Source organism: Maylandia zebra, linkage group LG6 (genome assembly GCF_041146795.1).
Source record: "Maylandia zebra isolate NMK-2024a linkage group LG6, Mzebra_GT3a, whole genome shotgun sequence".
Lineage (NCBI taxonomy): Eukaryota > Metazoa > Chordata > Actinopteri > Cichliformes > Cichlidae > Maylandia > Maylandia zebra.
In genome coordinates this window covers 40,618,040-40,643,246 of record NC_135172.1, presented here as the reverse complement: position 1 = coordinate 40,643,246, position 25,207 = coordinate 40,618,040, and the positions used below count along the sequence as shown (strand labels likewise).

Below are 25,207 nucleotides of genomic sequence, written 5' to 3'. Positions count from 1 at the left end.
CAGGGGTAAATTAATGAGTGCGTTATCAAATTGTCCTGTGCAATTCAAAGAAGCAGGAGTTAACAAATATTGTGGCAGAAACCCTGTCTGACCTATAAACTCATCAACCTGCACTACAAACACAAAACCTTAACTGCAGTACAGTGTGTTTTACATACATGTCTGAGCAAAGACTCCTCCCCAAGAGCGCGCACCAGTCCTTTGGTGTCCATCTGGCCAAGCCTCAGGATATACAAAGGACGGCCGTCTGAAAAATTAAAAATTAAATAAATGTTTACATGGTATATCACATGATTTACATTCCACAAAGACTACAAGCTAAGTGGAAAGGTCAGCATTGCTGGCCATCTGCTCTTGTTACATAAGACAAGTTATTGTGTACACTGAGGAATGCTTTCATGTTTTGTCCCTGTTGATACAAGGCTAATACTTGTGGAAAATTGGAAATGAGAAGATTAAATAGGCTCTGGTGTGGCAACATAAAAGCTTTGTTTGACTTATACGTTCATTCTTTTCCCAAATAAGGAATCCAAGGAATCTACTCCAAAGAAGACTGTCACTGTGAGAGTGTGTGTACTATTTGGGTAACCAAGTAGCACCAACAAGCTAGATCATTTTTATTTTACACACTTGGCTGAGAGCTGCGGGTTGCTAAGAATGGTTGAGATCTGTTTACACTCTAAAGCCACATAAGAAAACATTATGTTGAAAAACTGCAAACACGACTGCATGATTGTGTAAGTGGAGTCTCCTCTACGGAACAGTGCAAGTTTAGCTCTACACAAGTCATAAGATCATGTGTTTCCATACTGATGCACATGCAAGATTTCAGTATGCCTAATAAAATTATCTTTAGTTGCGGCTGTAAATACCAACCCACCTTTGTCGTGGTGGTGCCAGCCGCCGGTGTAGTAGTCCTGAAGAACCTGTGGGGAGCTCCAGGTTTCCAGCAAGTAGTCCACCTGGTGCTGCTTCCTCCAGGTCAGAGACTGGCACAAGATCTCCCGCGCTTTATCCATGTTGAAATCTCTGGCCCGCAAGAAACGAAGGATGTGCTCATCTTTAGGGATCTGAACAGAGTTGGAAATGGTTACACTTGCCACCATAAAACACATCACTGTTATTTAAAGACATTATAAAGCTAATTTGTGAATAGTTAATGTAAAATACAACATTATCAGTAGCCTAGCTAAGATAGAGTAGTAGTGCTAAATATTACTTTTAGCAATAACTAACTCAAATGTATCAATAATGTATCCAGTCATGTTTTGTTATTATTCCTTTTGAGAAACAGTGCAGTACCTTTCCCTTGTGTGTCTCCTGAAGCCACTTGCGCAGTCTGATCAGGCAACTCTCCTGCAGGGGTGTCAGGTCACCCAGGTAACGTTTGATATAGTCTGCATCCAGCTTGTCTGCAACATAAAAAACACAAAAAGTTAGACTGCTGGATAGTAAATTAATGTGTAATAAACTTACTGAAATATCACCAATAAATCACAAATTCTAATGAAAATCTTAGATTCTGTAAACAAGGCCTTGCCCTAGCTGTCAACAGATATGTAATTGGATGTCACGATTCACAATAAGAAATATGTTTTTTCAGAAATTACATCCATAACTGTAAACAACTTTTCAAGACGCTGAATTCCATTCTCACACCCATCCCCTTCTTGAGCAACTACTTTTCCTCAGTTATTTAAATTATTCACCAAAGTTGTCTAACTGGTTGTTGTTTTTTTTCCAACGATGCTTGCAGATGACAAACTGTTGCGGCAGTGGTATAAACCAAATAAAATGTCCCTCCAAATTTAGTTACACAATACGATTTCAATATTAGCCATTTTTTGCAGAATATAATTATATACACAATTCTAAAATAAGCTTCTAGGATTCATTTTCTGAATCTTCAGGTACAGACCTTCTGGTGTCCCCGGCAGAATCTCTGCGAGGCTGTCGTTCTGAAGCAAGTTGCTGTCCTGCTTTGCATCCTGTGAGGGTCCATCCCTGGCATCTGCAGACAGTGGGACTGAATCGGCAGGCACGATTCCAAGCTCAGGTTGGTTCGTTGAGAGGCTGGTGGGGCTGGAGAGAGGCAGGGAATGAGAGGAGGGACTCCAGCGGGGCACATGAGTGAGCCCCTCATCATCCAGCTCCTTTAGGTAGTATTCTATGATTTCTTTTCCCTGTTAGAAGGAAGGAAAACAAGTGTGAGAATACCGAAAAACATGATCTACATGTGTTTTTATTCAACCAAGAAAGGCCATGTAGCGTTTAGCATTTTCCAACTAAAGCGTCATTTTAAACTGAAGCATCAGCTAATGAAAACAGAAGGAAAAAATGAAAGGACTGTATTCTACATTGTTCATTAATGAAGGTGGATGACTCACTGGGTCCACAACAAAAGAGCCCTGTCCAGTCTAAAGGTTTACACAAGCTTATTTATGCAATTACAGTGTGAGATGGACTGAGTCATGTTCCAGAAACATCTAACCTCGTAGGACAGAGTGAGATCTGAATAATTCATAACGCAGTCATTGTGTTGTTTAATGTTACTGTGCATCGGTACATTCACACATAAATGACGGGATGAAACAATAAGCACACACAAACACACCTTTTTGATACTGCTGGCATACTGCTTCATAGCAATCTTTTCCACGGTGCTCTCAAAGCCGAAGAAGGACTTGATGTCCAGACTGGCGGTTTGCTCAAAACACGTCCAGTCTTCATTCTCCGGGTGGACCTGGACACACACACACACACACACACACACACACACACACACACACACACACACACACACACACACACACACACACACTATATTAAAGCTGTAAGCAACACAGAACCACATAACCATGTTACTATGGTAACCATACACCCAGCTTCATTACATGATGACGCACAAAGAAAGCAATTTTCACACAGAGCACTGTGAGTGGGAGTCTGTGTGTCAGTCTGTCCATGTTAAAATTAGCCAGCATTTCACACATGAACAGTCATGAAGCTTGAAATACACACATTTCCCTCAGTGCTGTGTGAAGGTCATCTTCGGCAATAGCAAAAATCATTCTACAATCATGCTCGGCAGCTGGAATTTATTTCTTTTTGAAGTTATGGCTTTTTGAAGTTATTAAAGTGAGTGGGAGAGAAACTCAACATTAGTTTCTGTGGGTCAGGGACATAAAAAAAACATAAACATAAGCATAGACAAACTCATCAAATTCAGTGACTTGAATAATTTTATATTTGTCCGCTAGACTTTTATGCACAATCCTTAAAGTGTTGTTTTCAGGCCAAACTGCAGTAGTAAGGACTGGCTGGCCAGTATATAGCACTCTACACTGCATATATCTTAGATCTATGATGGTTCTAGAAGGATTTGTTAGGATGACACTTGAATCAAAATGACATTTTTGTTGAAATACATTTAAAAATGTTTTTTGTCACAAGCTACAATATCAGTAAATAAAGAGTCACACGCTTCTAAAGCCATAATGATGGTAACGTGTTCACCCTTGACTACCAAAATATTTCATCTTTAGCCCGGTCCATTAGCTCAGTCTAACAGCACTGTCCATCCTGGTTACTGTTATCACAGCATGTTAAAGTACACAGTATAAGCCTCTGTTTGGCCTTAGACCTAAAATTAGCACTCCAGTTGGTTGGAGGCTAACTCAATGTGCTTGACCTCATTAACTCAGCACACATGCATTCATAAATAAGCTCATCTGGAGTCACAGTTTCGCATAGTGCAGAAAGAAAGTAAAGAGATGCTGGTTTCATTTCAGTATTTTGTGAGTAACCAAGCAGAATGCAGACGACTAAATAATTCACAAGGAAAGATGGGCCGAGACAAACAGAAGCAGGCTCAGTGGTAGTCCAATCATGGATGCAGGGAAGAGATTAAAGGAGGCACAAACATCAACATGGCTGTGCTGGTGGCAGCTTGCCATTCAGCAGGTGAACAACAGCGTTACAGAACATGTCAGTGTTTGCTCATTTGTCTGTATGCACAAGTCAGCCTAAATAGCCAAACGGGTTGAGTGTGTCACACTGCCAGGATCTGGGTTTTAGTTTGCCTCTGTAAAACCTGCCCCAGGAATACACACTTTCATGTTACAGCCTGCTTTGTATAATTTATACACACTTCTCCCACCTTAAAATGAATATGTTACTTTAAACCAGGAAATGGTAATGTAAATTGGTTGCAATGTACCTTGGCTGTACAGGACCAACAAAAAAAGTGGACACAAGGTTCTGGTACACGTGGATTAAAGAATCCTTGCAGTTATTTTTAGATCACTCTGGAAGCCCCATATTGATCACCTGTACAATCCTCAAACGTCTGTTTTCTGAACTAACTCAGTGTTTGTGGTAAGGATCAGTACTGGTCATGAAAGACATTTTCTTGAGCATTTTTCCAGCAGTTTCAGTGAAAGGGTTAAGTTTCTATGCCAGAAGTTAGCATGCTAGGTGTAGAGCAAAACCAGGAGAGTGGATTCTACTTAAAGATAAAAACAGCAGCTGCACTGAAACAAGTGAGAAATGACTTTCATTAAAATTAGTGAGGGATTTTAACAGTTTGCTCTTTGCTTGAAATGTCTATTGCTGATAGTAAGGGGCGATCGTGGCTCAAGAGTTGGGCGATCGTGGCTCAAGAGTTGGGCGTTCGCCTTGTAATCGGAAGGTTGCCGGTTCGAGCCCCGGCTTGGACAGTCTCGGTCGTTGTGTCCTTGGGCAAGACACTTCACCCGTTGCCTACTGGTGGTGGTCAGAGGGCCCGGTGGCGCCAGTGTCCGGCAGCCTCGCCTCTGTCAGTGCGCCCCAGGGTGGCTGTGGCTACAATGTAGCTTGCCATCACCAGTGTGTGAATGTGTGTGTGAATGGGTGGATGACTGGATATGTAAAGCGCTTTGGGGTCCTTAGGGACTAGTGGCTGTAGCTCAGGTGGCAGAGCAGGTCAGCCACTAATCAGAAGGTCGGTGGTTCGATCCCAGGCTGCCTCCTGGCTGCATGCCAAATATCCTTGGGCAAGCGCTTTGGGGTCCTTAGGGACTAGAAAAGCGCTATACAAATGCAATGCAGGCCATAGTAAAGCGCTATATAAATACAGGCCATAGTATGCTACATACCGAATAGCAGCATGTCTCGTGGACGACAACCCTGTTGGAGAAGGTCTCATTGTGGGACTCAATGTGCAGAGTCCTCTCCTTTCGGTTCAGCGTGTTTTTCTGGATGAAGTAGACATAGTCTACACCTGCAATCTGTAAACAATAGAACTTGTATTATAAATGCAACTGGCATGAAACACAGACACTGAAAATAAAAGATAAAACTACCTTTGCAAAAATTAACACTAATACATTCTGTAAAAGAAAACAATCATGGCGAGTACGGAAATGTATTGTTCTCAAAACAATATTAAAAGTCATTAGTAAAGCATTAAAGCTATATTTATGATACTCAATTGCTGGAAATCTAAAGTACAACAAACCCTTTTGAGAAGGCGTGGGGCATCCACATCCAGGGCACAGCGGCGCTCAATCTTCTGGGTGGAACCATCCTCACTGGTCTCCTCATTCACAACGTCACTCGCCACAAACATGGGGATGAGGTGACAAGTAGGGAAGCGGCGCTCATAAGCCTGAGAAAGAGAAGAGGAAATGCATAGCCTGTTAACACCAGAGCTTTTAAGCTGGAAACACATTTTTAGATTTCCAAGGATAATTCCAGTCTGCTGACTCGTTAATTTTCAGAAGGGTTTTTCCTTTGTTGTTCTCCAAACTGACATCTAGACATGATTAGTCAACAGAAGCCTGACTTAAATAGAAAACCCGAAGGGCTTATCTCTTGCCTACAGATTTGACATATTCATACACCGGCACGTTTAGAGATTAAGGTTCGTTAGTTGACAGTGCCTGACATCTATTATAGGGCTCATGGTATATCAAAATCTGTTGAATATTTTTTTTATCTTAACTAGAGATATTTGACTGGCTTATAAACAGCAGTTTGGAAAGAGAACAGCACTAATGCTTGTTTCAAATTAAACAACTGAGGCTCAGGAAAACTTCAGCAACAATGGCACCAGCCAGTTTACATGAACTCCATTAGAAAACACTTCATGTATTCTAAAAGGGAGGAATTTAAATAGGTGGGACGGGTAGAGCAGAGGTGAGAGGCTAAATAAAGCTCCTTCAACTTTGTACACTTTCAAACTTCTTACTTGAGCTGAACCACAGTGGCATCAAAGCAAATGAAGCGCTTTTCAGTTGTTTTACAACAAAGGGTTGAACACACAATAGCAGTTTTTGTACTTGAACACAACATCGGCTCCATAATGCGTTTAGTCATAAATGCAAAACACAGGCAAATTCAGCTCTATTGCAGGGGCCGGCCAGCTGTTATACAACTGAGTCTGCTGGCACAAAGTGCAGGAACATTACTTCTTTTTCTATCGTCAACATTCATCCATCTTAGATATGATTACTGTGGTTGCGCAAGGAGCAAGTCCAAACAGACGACTGGAAAGGCAAGTCTAAAATAAAAACAGTGATCTTCCAGATAACTTGTGCTGGAGACAGTCCAAGTTTATCACAACATTGCACTAGCCTGAAACTCCCTTGTCACGTATCCTACTAACGTGATATTTCCTCTTTTGTACTGTCTGAAACTGGATCCTGAAATTTAATTCCCTAAAATATGAATGGGAGCATTTATCTATGACTCAAAGAAAACACACACACACACACACACACACACACACACACACACACACACACACACACACACACACACACACACACACACACACACACACACACACACACACACACACACACACAAAGAAGGAAAGAAAGAACCAAAAACAAAGGGAAAGGGAAAACACAATGTCGGGAATGTGGTGGTGCAAACCTATCCACAGCATGTTTACCGTTTCATAAAGACATGGCCCGTAGGTTTCAAAATATCCAAGCATAGAGTGAAATTCAAGTCTGTGGACAAACTTTACAAGATCAACTGGAAGATCAACTGCTGCTCACAAGACTTTTGAGGTTGGTGGAGTTGGATGTCAGCTGAATCTCTGACAAAAGGAGCTTTATTTTGTGGAGCAAAGGACAACCAGTAACCCTGAGGTCCTTTGAAAACCATAGAACAGCAAATTGGTGTGAAATAGGCTTTAAATTCAAGCTCACGTTTAACATTCTTAAAACACTGAGCCATTTGCTTTCGAAATTCACTATTAAAATATTTGTCTTTTCTATATTTAAAAATATAAAAAATACAAAAGAGGAGGTTTTGAATGTTTAGTATGGCGAGTAACAGCAGTTTTGTGTTGGAGGAGGCAGCCAGTGGGGTTCAGGAGCTCCTGGCATTCCTGTGAGGAGCTGCCCACCGTGCACTGACTGCATGAATGCTGAGCTCTGTTTTTCAGCCCCAATGCTCTGGAACACTGGGGGTTTGGTTTTTGTCCTGCCGTCAGCACAACATCACTGACTGTAAATGTCAATTTCATCCCTTTAAAAAAGAAAAAGAAAAAAAGAAAAGAAAAGAAAAAAATCATACGTCAACAAAGTCAACCACAAATGTCACGTCTTCACAAACAGCACTAGGTTTCATTCCAACGACAGGCTTAGATCCTGTATGGTTCAGATCATTCAGCAAACCATGAAGAGGAATACGTTTTCTTCAGAGCCTTCACTTCATGCGGAAACAAACCAGCTTTTAACTGCTTTGTGTTCCCAAAATAGCCAGGCTGTTGTACTATTAAAAACAGGAAACAGAAGGGTCGTGATTCTAGGTTATTCCTGAAAACATTTTTTCTTTTTTCCTTCTGGGTAAGTCGGGGCTTTTCAAACCTTGTCTTAACTCAAGGCTCACTGAGGGACATTCAGGCCTGGATTTATCTGTGAAAAAAAATACAATAGTTTTTAAATCAGACACCATCCTAAATTAAATCAGCACCTGGATATTGCATGTGAGCGCATAGACGGTGCAAAAAATAGTTCCAGCGTCCACAGCTAAAAAAAAAAAAGAGTCAAAATAAAAAAGCAATCACTTTGGCTCCAAGACCGTACAGGCTGATAAGGAAAGACCCTCTCTTTGCGACTTCAATAAATACATCACTGATGAGTTGTTAATTTCAGGTCATGAAATGAATCATGAAGTTCGTTTTGTAAATTACAATTATTAGAATCAGAAGAAAGGATTACCCTGGTGTGCTTATTGGCAAATCACAAGTCATCAGACAATGAGTGCACGGTGACTTCTGTCTCAGTCAAATCCACCGTTCGCTCATAAAGTCCAGCTTCAAACACCAAGATGGCAATAACAAATGTGAAGGTTTCAAAAACAGATAGGCCAGTGGTCTATTATGGCAACTCTCTTTTCTACTGCCCATGTGTAAAAGCACTTCAGCTCGCCTAGCATAGAGCTCCATATCACACTTTCACATGGTCCAACAAAGGTTCCAGGACTCTTCAAGGTGGCCAATTTTCTCTCAGTAGAAATCCTCAAATTCTAAATACCTCCTTGGCTTGTTTGGCACCATGATAGCATCTTAGCTCAAGCTGATGGTTCTTGACTGCTAAAAGCATGAAACAACAGGGCTTCTTTTCTATTGGTTGTTAGCCATTTGCTGCACAGAAGAAAGTGACTCCACTAGTGTGAGTAAATTCACTTCTGTGCGCAGTTATGCATCGCAATAATAACAATAATAATAATAATAATAACAATAACAATAATAATAATAATAACAACAACAACAATAATGTGTGGCTAACACAAAAAAAGAAAAAAGAAAAAAATCACATACTTAAACAGAAAGCCAGTAATACACTGAATATTTTGGACACTGGTGCAACTATAAATAATTAAAGATTTTACCATGACCAATGAGATGCAGAACTGAAAATAAAAACTTTAGGCAAAGGCCAAAACATCTTCTTCTAGAACCAGTGCCTGAGGTTATCAAACACTACAGCTTATCTCGGATGTGCCAACTCACCACATGATGCATCATGTTACGATTGGCTCTCCACGCATGACTCAAATGACAGCTAAATGCACATGTGTGCCAGCATGAAGTAAACATCCAGGCTATTTGGCATTTTTCCTGATGATTACTCTGCTCTACATTAACCTACAATCGAAAGCTAACAAATAGTTTGGCTTCTGTTATTCCATTAAAGGGGACTGAAAAAGCTTTTCTATATATTTTTGCAACGCTGTTATAGCGGTGGACACTTATATTAAATATTGTTAAAGTTTTGGTTAAAGTAGTTTCAGTGTATCTACTTGTAATCCCTGAGACAATAGATTGGGCTTCTCTTGTCCAGTGTTCCGGTAAAAGATAAGAGGCTTTCCTAGATGTTTCAATTGAGTGTATAAAAACAATGTATAACCATCAACATGATGCGTGTTTTATTAAAGCTGATACCTGCAGCACTTGAAATCCAAACCCAGAAGTTTTCTGTAAGAAAACAAACCAGCCGGAACAAGACAAACATTTTCCCGCCCTCGATTGAGTCACTGAAATAAAAAGCAGGCACTGATGACACATCAAGCCAAACATACATGGCAACCAAACTCCACCACTGTAAATATTCATTTGCCCTTTGCCAATACTCTTTCCTGGAACATAACAGAACAAAATATTTCCAAGTTTCCAGACTCCAGGTATTTTAAAGAACAGGTTTAAGGACACCCTCCTCCACCAGCTTCCACGGTTTAGAGAATCAGACATACCTCAAGTGGCCAAACCCTGAGTAATGGTTCCTGGAATTTGTTTGTTCTTTCCAGGAGTGAATGAGAGAAAATATATAACAATATACTGTTACTTACATCCTTCCTGCATACACAAAACAGTTTCTCCTTTGGAGAAAAACAGCAGTGTTGATTAAGGCACGGGTCTGGAAAATAAAGCTAATCCTGCACAGGAAGGGAGATTCAGGAAGTTCCAAGAGTTCTGGGGAGTACACAATCAACTTTAAGACTACAAAGGACCACATAGTGCGTGTGTGTAATATAATACCAGGCAAGAAGTAGTAGTTCTGGCAGGTAGCCCAGCTATTATCTGGCCTTTAATGGTGGGATATAGAAAAAAAAAAGAAAAGACAAAAAAAACCCTTAAATATAGCTGCAAATCCAATCCAAACAAATTCAGGAAAAAAGTCAAGTAGTTAACCACCTGACTAATCTGCCTTTGTTGTTGTCTTATTTCTTTTATTTGGCTCCAGTTCCTCAAACAATTTTATCTATTTGGCACATAAACATCAGGAAAAAAAATTCCCAAAATATCTTCAACAATCAAATTACAAGCGACTGTGCAGAAGCGCTGAAGAGGTGTTTTGACATCTGACCCATTTTATGCCCAGTGTGCATAGTTTCGGATATGCTGAAAATGAATAGCTAACTTAGCACATCTTTACCTTTACTGACCTAGGTCGATCGGAGATGTAAGATTAAAACAATACTGCTAAACAGAATCATGTTATATCTTGTTACAGTATGTTGTTAGCGTCAGGAACAATTTAATAAATTCAAGCCTGAAAGTTTTGCAGCACATAAAACCTTTATTTTCTGCACAAACTGACTACTGCCTCTGACCGTTTAAGACCATTCGGATGCATTTACACCAGAGAGAGATTCGCTTTCTCCTCTTATCAGCAGTGAGATCTCTACCTACACAGATCTGCAGTTCAATCTGTGCAACACAGACTGTACATGCAGCAGGTGGATAGTGCCATGTTAAATCTCTCAACGCCCACACAATAAAAGCTGCTGAGTCTAACAACTTTTCTAGCAGAAACCACGCATAAGTATCAAGGGTGGCAGAAAATGACCTAGTTTTGCTCTTAAGATTGGAAAAGAAACACGACTGGGAACATTTAGCGCAAAAACATCAGCACTATCACTTTATCTGCCAGCGAAAGCCCAGGTGCAGACTAGAGGACATGTTGATGACATAGAGTCACGTTCTTAGCCACAACATAAAATGCTTAGTACTGAACTGGATGAAAAGACATAAATTAACCAACTGGCTAATATATTTTTTATAGCTCTGGCACGATGTTTCTAACTACTTAAGTCTCTAATTTAAAATAAATAAATAAATAAATAAATAAATAAATAAATAAATAAATAAATAAATGTAAATTACAGATGATAGCAAGCAAGAGCTAATTTCCTGTTAAATGTTTTAGTGTATCGGATTTCATCAAGCTTTCAGGGCTTAGCGACCAGTTTTTGGTTGACACCATTTTCTTTTAGCTGCCAGATTTTACATGGCTTAATCCCACTTCTTGGGTGTTCTGCGTCTTAGATAAAAATGGCACCTTGTCAATCCTGAGAGACACTAGGGTCAATCTGCTAAAGACTAAGTCGAAAATGCTTGGCCTGTAGGTCTCTGGGGACTAACACTAATCAGAGAACACTTCCAGCTTCCTCGGCAGTAGTGTCACATCTCTGGAGCTTATGAAAATGGTTGTGTAACAGAGACGACAGTCGCTCAAGGGTCAGACTCGGCTATTTTTAATAGCTGTCTGGGAAAATGGGAACATTTTCGTTGAGGAGGTGGGGCACGGTGGGGGGCTGCATTATTAAGATTAAGATACTTGATTACGACAGATTAGAGACAATGTCAAAACAAACCAGCACACACAGCACAGCAAAGCTGACATACAGCAGCTAATCTGGCTGCGCTGCCTCAGAGGAAATTCACAAGAACCACTTTAATGTTTTATTCACAGGGCCATTCAAGCGTACACACAGTAAACTGTGGCTCTTTTCCTCTTCAGTTACAATGACTAACACAGTTTTTTCTTCTGTCATTTCTGTGTATTTAAGTCACGCTTATGAGGCCCACTCTCAAAAGGTTTCCTCTTAAAGACCCGATACATGTTGCATAACAAACACCACCCTTGACGTAAGACAAACAAAACCTGGTTTTGTGTGAGGGCTGCTGGCACGGGTGTGACGTTGGTTAGCCTGTATTTGGTAGCAAAAATCATTAAGGGTTCCCTCCCACCACCCCAGGCTATCCGGGGTTTGACCCGTTATGGACGTCATTATATAGCGGTGGACATCACATCCTAGCCCAGAACCGTGTTTTTTACTTTTGTTTGACATTGCCCACCACATCCATATATATTTAAATTGGGGTGGTCGTGTTATGTTTGCCGCTCCTTGCAAAGAGGATACCAAAAACCATTTGAATGAAAGCCATTAAGGATGCAGATGAGTGTTCCAGTTGTGGCTATTACTGGGCACTGACGAAATGCCAGTGCTGCCAAATGACAGATAACGTCATGTTCATTCATGAGACAAGTTTTCAATGAAACCCAAAACCTGCCCCTGAAAATAATGGCCCTGACGCACAAGACCTTGCTGACTTGCGTTTATATAATTTGAGGTGACTAGGTGACGGAGAATGAAGTAGGAAGAATGGAAAATGGAAACAGGGGAAAAAAGAAATCCTGATTTTACTTCAGAGAGCAAAGCTTAAGCTAAAACTGGGTCATTACCAAAGAGGAAAGTTACGAAAGAGGCAGCCTGAAAATTGTGGGTTTCTTCTTGCAAACTCAGCCACAGGGGATGCTGGAAAAAAAATGTCAATGTAAAATATATTTAAAAATCATTTTCTCTGATAAATACTTTACATCCAATAAATCAGAGTGTGCATTAGGGATGCACAGATTAGAGATAATAGCTAACAGAAGCTTAATTTTTTTTGTAGTAAAACCAAGGTGAGAATCTCTTTCATGTCTGCAATGTGATTGCTTTTAAATCTTTCAGTTTATTTAGAAACATCAAAGTACAGGAAGCTCAGAAAGCAAGAAAGAAAGAAAGAGAAAGAAGATTATGATTAGTTATGATTGGAATTTAGAGTAAATTTCACTTTCACCTTAGAGATTTTATACCATTTTATCTAACATGTAAATTTGCTGAAAGGCATCACTTTCAAAATTTGATGTATGCAATAACAGGGTTTGTCGAAGCATTTTTGACTCTTACTTTAAAACCACAGGCATTTAGGTTTTAGTCTGGACTGGTATAAATTGAGACTAACGAAAACAATAACAGCCATGTTTGCTACTTGATGGGGTCTTATAACTCAACAGGTGCCTCTTTCTTGATCACAAGACAGCAATTCTGTGCATGTGAGTAATAGCTTAGATGTACAGAAGATATGTCCAGTGTATATCAATGACATTCAAGTATTGGCATAGTTTGATTTAAAATATGCTAAGTACAAGTGCGGATTTAGCCAAAAACTATGACAGCCTAAAGAGAAGCAAATTTTAAAGCTTTATTTAAAACTGTGACATCAGCTATTTCCATAGCACAGCCCAAGGAAATCAGACATTTAAATAAACAAAGCAATATACTTGAACCCTAAATTAAGGAAAATACATGCATGAAAAGCACAGAAAAAATAAAACAAAAAAGTTTATTTTTTTAATTATTATTTAGTAAAACTTTTTTTTTTTTTTTTTTAAAGGCCCAAACCAGTTTGGTGAAACAGAGCTTTCAGTGAGACTGGTTTAAATATGACTCACGTTACCCTTTGAATGCATATGTACAGATCGAGCATTTGAATAGTTTGTAAGAGGTCAAGTAAGTGAAAGCATTCTTGGAAACTTATCCTGCAGTTTCCTAACCTCCTCCATGAGTTCAGTCTCCGATGCTGATGAAGATTTTGTTTACCTTATTTTATTGCCAGGTTAAAAGTCTGAGCCTAGGTATAGTCTCATGAGGGGCAGGAGCAAGAACAAGCTGTTGACTGAAAACACAGCAGAGCCTTTGGTCCGTGCATGCCATACCACCCACTTCTCTCCTTGCAGTGATCTCACTGTGTGCATTGTAATGGCAGAACCGCCTGGAACTACCAACTCGGAGGGAGGAGGGGAAATCTGCCAAGTACACAGACCTTACATAAAGCTCCTAAATTTTTGCCGGCCTAAATAATATGCTAAACTGTATTGCCAGGGTGTGCATGCATGGCTTGTTAAATGCGTGCACGAGGGAAGAGGAACCAGCAGATGGCCATCTGTCTGTAATCAAAAACTCATCACTGTAAAAAAATAAGAAAAGCTCAGCTATAGGCATATTTTGCTTGTGTAAGAATTACTGAGACACAAATCTGTCAAGTAAGATTCAACACTGTCAACTCAGAGATACAAAAAGTGCTGAAACAATTATGTGTCAAATTATAAAAACCCCTTACTAAGACTTTTTTGTGAAATGATAATACATTTCACAACAATGTATTCCGTGTTTGGTCTACACTGAACGTTACGAGTAGACTATAACTTATGTAAAAACAATAACAGTTACCCTGACCAAAAAAAGAAATGATTTCCTACACCCATTTCTTCAGATTGCAATTAACTAAAGACATTGACCTTAAGCAGTTTGGGTGAAGACGCATTAGGTGATCAGTGTGTTCAAGTCTGATTAAATTCAATGAGCATCATTTAATTGGAGGAGCAGCAATTGTTGCAAATTGTTGGACGGGTAGACAGATATAGGAAGATTACTGTTAGCCAAATTTGATACATCAACTTTTATTTGATGAGAAATTAAATTAAAAATTCTATTAAAATTGACTGGCCCTGCATTAAAAGTAAATGGTAAATGGAGTGCTTCTTATATAGCACTTTTCTGCTCTACCTGAGAACTCAAAGTGCTTAACACAACTTGTAAAAGAGGCCCTTTTTCTATGCTTAAGTGCTTTAACACTCCTATGGATGCATCAGAGAGCATCCTGGGATTAGCATCTTGGCCCAATGATATTTGGCAGACCAACTACTGATTAGTGGATGGCCTGCTCTACCTCCTGAGCCAAAGATACCCCTATTATAATATGAAGCACACATTATTTTTAGAGGTCATTCCTCCCCCAACACGCACGCACGCACGCACGCACGCACGCGCGCGCACGCACACACACACACCAATTTACAAGCAGCTGACTCTGAAATGAAGAGTGAAAAGATGACGAAATCTGCCTCTACCTGTGCCAACTATTTGAAGTAGAAAGCACTGCATAAAGGCTTATGAGAAATCATTAAAACTGGGTTACGGGAAACTGAAGCTTTATTAACATCCCACTTTACAGTAAAAGAAAGAAGTGCTGGCACATTATATTTATTGCTGCCATTGCTCATTCTCCTATCATGGGTGAAAGATGCAAATTAACATTTTATTAGGCAATTTCTGTAAATGCTGAAAAAACATCACTGATTTATTTTAGACATGGCTGAAATAACTGCAGTGCGTGTTAAGAAAGCTAAAAGGCATTCACAGCAAGACTTCTTGGGCTATTTGTCTGTAATTTCACTGGGGGCGGGACTACTAAACATTAAAATTATGTAATTTGCAAGTGAGAAGGAGCTTTACCCAGTCCCTAAAATTATGAGGAAATATGGCAGTGAACACAAACATAATAAAAATGTTATAATATACTGTACAAATACTCCTAATGTCACATCTCTGCCACACAAATCTGAGTCACAATTTCTTGCCATACTGCAGGATGACTGCATTTTAAACAGGCAAAAGGGTCATTGTATAAGAGTATGACTGAGCGCGTTCATCTGGCAAAGGAGAGCAGGGTGGGGGAGGGAAGCTACAGGGGCAGCATCTCGACCTTGCAGCAGGAAAGAGGGTGAATGAGTGTCTTGATGATCAGTGAATGAAATCAGCGGCAGAGTTTTCTCATTGGCTCACACGGTCACATGGTGGTGCCTGATGGTCCTCGATTAATGTCGTTTGAAGCAGCACACCGGACGATAAGAGCCTCTGCCCAACGCAGGCCATAACTCTTCACTGTTTCTGGCAAACATCATCTAGTCGAGTAACTGAATTACACACTGTAGGAGTGGATGAAATACTGAATCAGAAGCGCAATGCTGAGAAAAGCTAATGATAAAGCATTTTTAAATACCTCAATAATCAAACATTTCACTAGAGCAGGCTAAATTCTGTTCTGATGCATCTCCCTTGAGATACTGTCTAAATTGCCGGCATGAATGAATTAACTGTGCTCTCGTTTTCAACAGAAATATGTCATGTGAGAAAAAAGAAAGAAAGAAAACGGGTGAATTAATAAAATGACCCAATTCCTCTGTTCAACTATGACATAAAAGAAGGGCTTTTGTTATACAAGTAGATTCCTTTACATGTGAGACCATTAAGTGATAGAAGCCACAGTCAATCCTATGGCTCAAACAGGGATTAAAACAATAGACTAAAGATCAGGATGCTTCTGCAAAAAAGAAGTGGGGTGAAAAATCCTTTAACCACAACTGGTCGTAAATGGGTCAGAGCATGGTAGGATAGGACACCACCCTGGCAGAGCTGCCCTGCAACGAGCCAGGCTAGTCAGAGAGAAGGGGGACAGTAGGATGAGCCAAGTTTAGAAACACTGGCGAGGAAGCAAACACTCACTAAACAGTGTGTTGGCAAGTCTGGAAAAACGTGTTAGGACCTACATCCAGACTGTGAGAGGAAGCACAAGATGCTCAAAGGATAAATCACCTGTTTGCAGGGAATTAAAAGCTATAACATTTCATTAACAACGCCTGCTTTGTTCACACTCTGCAGCACTGTTATCTCAAACATGTGGGTTTGGTGGTGTTATGCAACCATCAGTGGACATCCTTGAATAAAACGTTTTTATTTCCAATTTGCATAACGGAAGAAGAGACTGACTGAACTATTTCCTACATCGAATTTGAAAACTCATCTCATGTGCCCTGTTGGCAAAGGTTTCGTGAACCAGTTTTTGAGAAAGGCCCTAAAAAAAATAAAAAAAATAAAAATAAAATTAAAAAAACAGTCAAAGGAGAGACGGTGAGAAGGAGGAAAGCAAAAATATGGGACACCAAAGGGAAGAAAGTATTCGACTTGCACAGAGCTACTCTGGTTTTTCTTTGGGTGCACAACAATTCTGTGCATTTACTTGACACTTTTGCCCATTTGATAAACAAAATGTATGTATAGGCTTGAGTTAATTATGAGCCACTATATGCAAAATCCCCAAGTGTGTATTAAAAAATAAATAACATCGCACCACTCGTGTGTGTGAAGGTTCTCAGTCATCCAGGTCATCACAGTCTACGGTCCTTAGATCGCACCGCTCAGCACGTGAGAGGGGGTACTCATTTCATAAGTAGGTTTCTGTTTAAATGTCATGTGTGTCACACTGCTGGCTCTAACCCGTATATAACTAACACCAAAGAGATAGATAAACAGCACTTTCATGCATACACGAAGGGCCTCATTAAGGAGCATTAGGTACCAGCTTCACACAACAAACACCAGGTTCCGGTGTACCTTTGTGTTGTGAGTACCAGTGAAGTAAGTGTGCGATACATGCTTTCACTCTCCAACCTCAACCTTCGACTCTAACAGTGTTCGTCCCACAAAGAGAGACGAGCAAAAAAACAAAAACTGAAATTCAGAGAATCGGCCGTCACGCTGCTGTAGCCCTAGGTGACTGTATTTGTAGGTCAAGTTCAGTTTAGTAAGTAGTTAACACCATCCGGGCCCCTCATTTTTCTCTTCAGTCTCTTCCCCCCTTTCTTCTTGTGGCATCCTTTAAGACCCGCAAGTTTAGTTTACCCTGCTACCTCTCGTCCTTTGTATGATCTGTTTACAAAACTTTCTGTAATGCATTTATGCCACATTTTGACAATTGTAAAATGTCTTGTTCATATTCTGATCATCTTTAAAACAATCCAATTTCATTCTGAAGCTCACCGTGAAAACATTAATTATCTAAAGTACACTGTATCTTTTTGGTGCTCTAACTAATAAGGAGAGTTAAGTCACTAAGAAGCACGTTTCCCCCGTCGTTGCTGCCTGTAATTCCAGTAGGTATTGTACCAACATGGAACATCCTGTTTTTTCTCCACAGAAACTCTGCTGGGATTGGAGAACAGGACCAAAGCACTTTGTCTTTGTGGATTAGCCACAGACACATGTGTTTCCATGGAGCAGGTCAGGCTAACGAAGGGCTTTCATTCGTTTAATACCCTCTCTCCCTCTGTAGCATGAGTATTAATCTGGGAGCTGAGGGACTTCAGGAATAGTTATTGTCCTTTAAGCTCAACTATAACAGCACGGACTTAGTGGATAATAACTACTCCAGGGTCAGCCAAATTTTTATTTCTCCTGTGGCTGTTGAAGTCATTCTTCATCTGTGGATGTGTTCTAGAAACAACCCTCCCCGCAGGCATAAAACAGCAGCAAGGGGTGTATTGCGTTGCGTTTTTGACATTCCACTGTGACTCCCTGAGGATAAACTGGAGGCTCTGAGACTGGACTGGCGCGATAACAGCAGCAACAACTATATTTCCTGTTATTGAGATGTGGACAGAGAAACAAGGGATTGCTGTGGTCAAGGGAAATTAAAAAAAAAAAAAAAAAAAATGCTGATATATTTCCTTACTTCAGTAATAGAAAAACAGACCAACTTTGTGGAGAGATAAGAAGGTTATCAAGGTCAATACTAATGCACATCAATGTTTGTGTACTTTTAGACAGCTCAAACAAACCCAGTAGGCAATTGCTGATACAAAGCCACCAACTGAGCTGTGCTTTCCAACGGACAAGAGGTTTTTTGATTGAGTTACCTAAAAAAGAAGTTAATTATGTTTTATTAGGATGCATACTGAACATTTCTCACCGGTGACTCACAATTTCTTAAAAATCAGGGAGGAGAATAAAGCTGAAGCTTTTGTTACTTGCCATGTGTAGTTCTGACAAGTTTATTTGGATAATCTTTGGCAATTACACTGCAATGTGCTTCACAGCGCCAACAAAACAAATCAAAACAGGTATAACACCACTCTACGATGCACAATATTCCCTTAACAGTTACTTTCAAATGACTGATTTAAAGTCAGATTTGAACAACAACAAGCAGAGTTGGGCATGACTGCACATTTAAGGTCAACTGCATTGCATTCCAGCTCCAAAGGAGCTGCAGGAGCTGATACGTGCAATAACAGAGACACTGCAACACAAGTCACCAACACTGGGAATACTGAGAATCCATGTTCAGAAGAAGGCGCAGTAAATGCTGCAGAACAAACACAGCTAAAGGGCATCTGTGACTCGAGCCTGATTTATGCAACAGCACAATGAAGCCACAGCAGTGTTAGATAGATCTTGGAAACTCTCTGATAGCACCTGTCAGTGAGCCGAGTGGCTTCTCAGGGTTAAGAGAAGAGAGGCGGTATTTCATCTTGACAAAAAGAATGCAGCGTGTGGCTTTCAGAGGAGAACATGGAGCCTTAGTTTTTAGCTCAGTAAAAGGGTTTTCAAAGCACTAACAGTACCCAAACAACAGACTCAAGTGGACAGAAAGCACCAAATTCCTCAAAGCTAAGTGTCAAATCCCCTACCAGACCAGAAGAATAAGCCATTACTGGCAAATTTTTCAGAAGCCTCTGGCAAAAGGAACCATAAGAACGAATAGCACGGTCAATACAGGGAAATGAACAGATGTTAGTTATTTGGACATACCCTGCATAATTCCATGTAAAGCATGGGTGTAAAACTCATTGTAATCTGCGTGGCACAGAAATCCCAATTTGATTTTGAGTGGGCCACACACTACATCCATTGCATAATACAGATAACCCTAACATTTCTTTATCTTTACAAACCTGATGAGCAGTCTGACATATCTCAAGTTAAATATGTCCCAGTTTTTCCACGCTGCAAAAAATACAACTGTATGCAAGCAAATAAAAATCTGTTAGACTGGCTCCCACACTTTGTTTGACACCACGGATGTAAACCAAAAATGAAAGCGGTCCTCACACAAAGAACCTGGTCTGTGTTGGTACAGTGCATCAGAAGTAGACATCGGTGTTCATGTTGGCTTCCCACAAGCCCAGGATGTTCTTATTGCTGCATAACTGTACTGCTGTGGTGACAGACCTACTACTATAGCGGAAGTGAGAGGAGAGGTTTCACTGGGTTGAGAAAGAAAAAAAAAAAAGAGCCACCAAGGGTTGTGACGCACCATTAAGTCTGCTCTGCAGTGTCTGCAAAAACACTCACTGCAGAGAAAAGTCACAGGGAGGGGAAGAGACTCCAAATGCAAACTCAGCTTCAAACTGACTGCAATGTCCATTTTACCCCAGCAATAATTCAAATTAACAACACCGTATTGTGCATGAGTCATAATGTCACACAATACAAAATTAAAAGCTAAAGAGGTCCGCCGTCTGTTGCTGGCCTAGTTTAAAAACATCAAGGGGTTACTCCATTAGTTTTGTCCCATCTTCAAAAAGCACACGGGGTGGATTATCTGGGGCTTACAAATTACATACAAGTCAGTTTCACTATTATTACCGTTTCCCCTCTTTGGCTGCGTGTGTACAACCAGGTGTGGGTACGGGCCATCTATTTATAGCCATCTCTTTGCCTGCTGCTCAGTCCAGCCTGTGCTAAGGAGATTTAGTGTTCCTGCATCCTGGTTCTTGTCCGTGTCGAAAGCTGATTTCCATTTAAAGAAAACTGCACCTGCAGCACAACACAGTGCTGAAGGGAGGTGAAACTACAAACCAACTTCATGCAGGAATTTAAATAGATAATTAAGAAAAAAGTACATATTGCTGACGTTATCAGCACAGTAGAGCTGTTTGTCTAAAACTGGTGGTTGTATAATCAGAGCGAGTGCCTGCAAACGTGTACTGATACCACATTACTGACAAGCAGCAGCTGAGGTCAAAGCACTGCTGAGCAAAGCATCCATTGGGCTTGTTTTTACAGAGCAGTTTGCCTCATTCTTTTCTCCGTGTAAAAGCAAAACAGGTCTCACTTAAATGACAGACCATTGCTATGACAAGTGAATCTGATTCATGTTACAGACCCAGAGTTGTCAGTATACCACAGCAGTAAAAGACATTACACCATAGGGGTTTAGTCAGTTCTGTTTTCCTGTGAACAAACTCTTACATCAACCATCTCCTGCCCCTGCAGCTCTCCAGCAAGGAGAGATTAGTGAATATGTGAGACAGGCTAAATGCCAAAAAAGGGTAACAGAACAAGTCCAAATTTGAGGGATGGAGAACACAAATGGCACTAGGAACACTTCTAAGACACCCATTTAGAAAAGCGCAAAAAGAAGAGAGGAACAAGTAAATCCATTCTGTGCACTTGACACAGGCACTCGTGGCTGACAGTGTACAAAAAACACACTAAAAGCAAAGCAGGGCAGTGAATTTTTTATGCTGCAAGCAGACTACCGGCACAAAGACTGGTGGGACTTTCAGTTTGCCATAAAAACACAGTCTTGTTGTACATTCAGCTACCAACAAGTGTGCACAGTGGTTCTACATCTTACTGAACAAATGAACAGATCTTAAACCACAAGATGACAAGCCATATGAGGCAGTCAGCTGTTTCGGGGGGCTGCATGGCCCATGAGTGTGAGTGTTCCTTGCATGGGTTTGACCTCCTAATTATCTACCAAATCTAAAGCTGAGTGGGAGGCATCATTTAGTGCCTTTTATCTGTCTCTTCACAGGATTACTTTGAAACGACCAAGTCTACGTCTGTAAAAACCTTGCGGAGAGGTCTACAAACCTTCTAAACAGGCTATTGAGGATGTTCTCTTCTAGCTACGCTACAGTTTATCGTTGCAGTTAATCATTGGCTTCTTAAAGACCGTAACACAAAACAGACTGCATGCATTTTCAATCTCTGAGCTACTCACATGCAAGGTGCATAATTCAGTGACTAACTCCAAACCTTTGAAGCAACCACCTGTGTACATTGCATAACTGCATCTATTGCATACAAAATACATGTGGACAGGTGGTAGAGCGAGTAAAGATAAAAACACTTACCGCCATCACCAGCTCAAAGGGATGCTTGTACACCCGCACAGGTGACTGGTATTTCTGCACCATGATTGGAATTATGCCAACGATCTGAACAGAAGAACATAAGATCAAAATCAATCAGCAGTGATTACAGACATTTGGGGAAGAAATCTAAGAAGCAGGGCTGTATCTGAGTCATTCTTTAGAATAACCACTTGCTAAGTGCTAAAATTACAGCATTATAGCTGCATCTGGTCCTTCAGCGAGAGGCTTGATGTGCAATTAGGATGAGCTGTGTTTTGGCTGACTGATGGCGTGATGCCGAGTGAAGCCAGGTGCTGCTGTGTGTGTGTGTTTCCTTATCTGAAGGGAACTCTCCTGACCAAGGACCTCGCTGATCAATGGATGCAGCATTTCTTACTACTTTATCACATAAGCAGTGCTGCTGCAATGGCTTATCACTGCAAACTACAGGAGTATAACTATGCTAACATCAGCTGCAGAAGCTTGGGTCAAAGCTGCACATGACAGCACTCTAACAGGGTTTTCCCTACCCATCAAAAATGTTTGTACACAACAGAGAAGCTTTGGGGTTCCAAAGGAAAATCACCAAGATGGATAAAAATATATTTTAGTCCAGTTCAGTTTTAATACAGGAAAAAAAAAATCCTGTCCATTTAAATACAAAACAGCAAGGTAAGGTAAACAACTAGAGCAGTGGTGCATATGCAGCCCAGGGTATTTCCACTTCTTTGAACTGTAACTTACAGCTGTGACATGAGGAAAACCTGAGATTTCTCCCACTGTCTAAAAAAATTGCTTTAAAAAATTTTTAAAAAAAGGATTTAACAAGTACTAACTAATGATATCTGGCATTTGTTTTTCTGAGGAGTAGGGTAAGAGGTCTTTCACATGGGCTTATAGTTGCAGTTTGTTTTTGTTTGTTTTTTTAAAGTTTGAATCTGACCCAGGAGTTCTGTTGTGTTATTTGTCAGGCCCATTTGAGACCCACAAACTGGGTGTGACACTCCTGACTTAGAGCACTAACACAGAGAGAACAGCATGAGAGTCAATTTAAATATAAAAAAAAAAAAAGTACAGATCAGTCCTTGGATTTCATGTGTTTTTGCTCAGCGTGTTGCTACATGTCTATAACTCCTGCTATGCTTTGATGGGTATATGTCTGCAAGGAGGGGTGTGAGCCAACGTCCCTGCACTACTTAATAAAGGGATCAGGGCGGACAGACTAATAATAACCAGTCTAGGTCACACAGGATACATACTGCTATAGTATCCCTTTGCTAAACACCACATGTCTTGACGATTGCTACTGCAGTACATAATTACCATCATGCTTCAGGATCTGTTGGCAACTTCAAAGACACAAACAAGACAATTACTTCAGAACGTGCTAATTAGGAGACTTCAGTGACCGATATGCCCGTTAAGTTTAGTACCCAACCATCTTTACTGATCGCTTCCCACTGATTTTAAGCAGCCTCTTCTCACGGTTTACTCGTTTTTGTTTTTTGTTCTAGCTTGTTTTGGTCTTCTGCTTAAAGGAACTATTTGTAACGTCACAGTTTTAACTAATCCAAAACTGACTTTTTTGTCCTCAATTTTCAACACTGTTAAAAAATATTAAACAAATATTTTTTAAAGAAAAAAAAGATGGGGATTTTGGTACTGACTCATAGTGGTTAACAGCATTTGAAACGACGGCTTGCTAGCTGCCACACAAACAGCGCTCGCTGAGACTAGCCTAACTTTATAAGTCGATATTATATTATCTTGACACACATCAAATTAACGGATCTTACCTGTGATTTAGAAAGGTAAAGAAATGTTGTTAACAGGTTGATTCTTGTCAGTGGTCGTTTCTTCTGTGAGGGCTATCCGACGGAACTCATGCCATTTCCCTCTTCGGCTCTACACTTCTCCGGCTCCAGCGGCTAACAGCAGTTAGCTTTGTTATGCTAGCTGGCCATTAAGCCGGAATATTTATCAAACCCTTTGGCGAGTCCTTCTCAGAGCCTCACAGCGACGAGCATCCCAAGATCAACAAACTAAATATCCCTTATAGCTCGCTGTTAAATCACTCCTATAAGTAGATGGTGTTTGGACACAGGAGACGGTCTCCCTCCCTCGCTGTCATGCCTGTGGTACCGTCGCTCCTCCCCGTTTTCTAAGCTCAGTTTTTTTCCACCTCTTTCATAAAACCCGCAGCGTGCCCGACCTCTTCTGTTCAAGTGAAGGACACACAGCAGAGGACAGTCAGTATTATCATTGAAATTCTGAAAACATTAAATAAAAAAATAATAATAATAAATGCTTCTCTGCTTTTACGTTTTACATTTTAGCTCTAAATATTGGGAGTTTTACGGTACAGCAGGTGAAACGAGCTGTGTTAATCTGACGGATGACGCTGCGCTGGTTGCATAAGCTGTAAATGCCCCTTATGGGCTGTGTGTGCACTGTAGTTCATGTTCTCTGCAATAAAATAATAATTCAGTTGACATGAGTTTTTATTATTATCCTGACTTGATTCTTAATTTAAAGTTTACGTAGATCGGGGTGATTAAAGAATTTTCAAAAGTGTTTGTGTGGGGGGTAGAGGGGCACAAGAAATGTGAATATTTGATCATTCACTGACATAGAAAACATATGCAGGTGACAGGTAAAGGGCCTGGTTTACTCTAACTGCCTATGTGGCTCTCACTCTGCCATAGAGGTCAATATATATATAAGTATGAATGATTATTAGGAGGATGTAAAGAAAGAGAGGACAAAAAGGAGGAACTTATGTGCCAAAAAGGGGGCTACCACCTTATCTGTCCAGATTACTGGTGTTTCTGTTATGAGTTAGATCATGTTAATTTGTGAGTGCAAACAGTGTCCATACGTATTTTAAGTGGCTTATATAGCTTAAATTTTAGAGTTTTTGAGTTTAATTACTTTTACTTAGTTGTCTACACTTTCTGGCCTCATCCTGAGAAGTTTACCCTACAAAGAAAAGTTGTTTGGTGGTGGTCTGGTGCTGGTCTCTTACAGCTGCTTTACGTGTGTAGTACTAACAGCATTGTGTAATACTAACACAAAGACGTAAGATCAGGCACTGTCTCAGCGACACTGCAAAATAATGTTGTGAATACATTACAGTTATTTTCCAAAAAGTCACTTTTCACCAGCCCAGCACCAAAGTCATTTCTATTCACCTGAGCCAACTCAGGTGAATAGAAATGAATACATCTGAGGGACAGCTCAGGTTGAGCGGTTTGAAAAAAAAGTACGAGAGGTACATTTCAGATCATTTGGACATATGTTAAATATGGAACTGCTAGGAAATAATAAAAGAG

The 25,207-nt window shown here is 40.3% G+C and overlaps 1 protein-coding gene across 5 annotated transcripts in view; it reads right to left on the bottom strand.

The window, feature by feature from the left end:
- si:dkey-237i9.1 (SEC14-like protein 1) overlaps positions 1 to 24,024 on the bottom strand; it is a 36,623-nt gene extending 12,599 nt beyond the window's left edge. For 2 of the 5 annotated variants that reach the window (XM_076885246.1, XM_012918643.5), the window contains exons 1-10: positions 23,672 to 24,023; positions 23,199 to 23,224; positions 21,876 to 21,959; positions 5,498 to 5,647; positions 5,136 to 5,267; positions 2,615 to 2,743; positions 1,919 to 2,183; positions 1,303 to 1,412; positions 881 to 1,070; positions 159 to 247 (exon numbers count right to left, since the gene is read on the bottom strand). In XM_076885246.1, coding sequence (XP_076741361.1) covers positions 159 to 247; positions 881 to 1,070; positions 1,303 to 1,412; positions 1,919 to 2,183; positions 2,615 to 2,743; positions 5,136 to 5,267; positions 5,498 to 5,647; positions 21,876 to 21,959; positions 23,199 to 23,204 — 1,155 coding nt within the window. In that variant the 5' untranslated portion in view covers positions 23,205 to 23,224; positions 23,672 to 24,023. Of the gene's footprint in view, positions 1 to 158; positions 248 to 880; positions 1,071 to 1,302; positions 1,413 to 1,918; positions 2,184 to 2,614; positions 2,744 to 5,135; positions 5,268 to 5,497; positions 5,648 to 21,875; positions 21,960 to 23,198; positions 23,225 to 23,671 lie in introns of all 5 variants that reach the window. The other 3 variants (XM_076885245.1, XM_004538785.6, XM_076885247.1) reach the window with 3 other exon arrangements.
- Between the last annotated feature and the right edge of the window lie 1,183 nt (positions 24,025 to 25,207).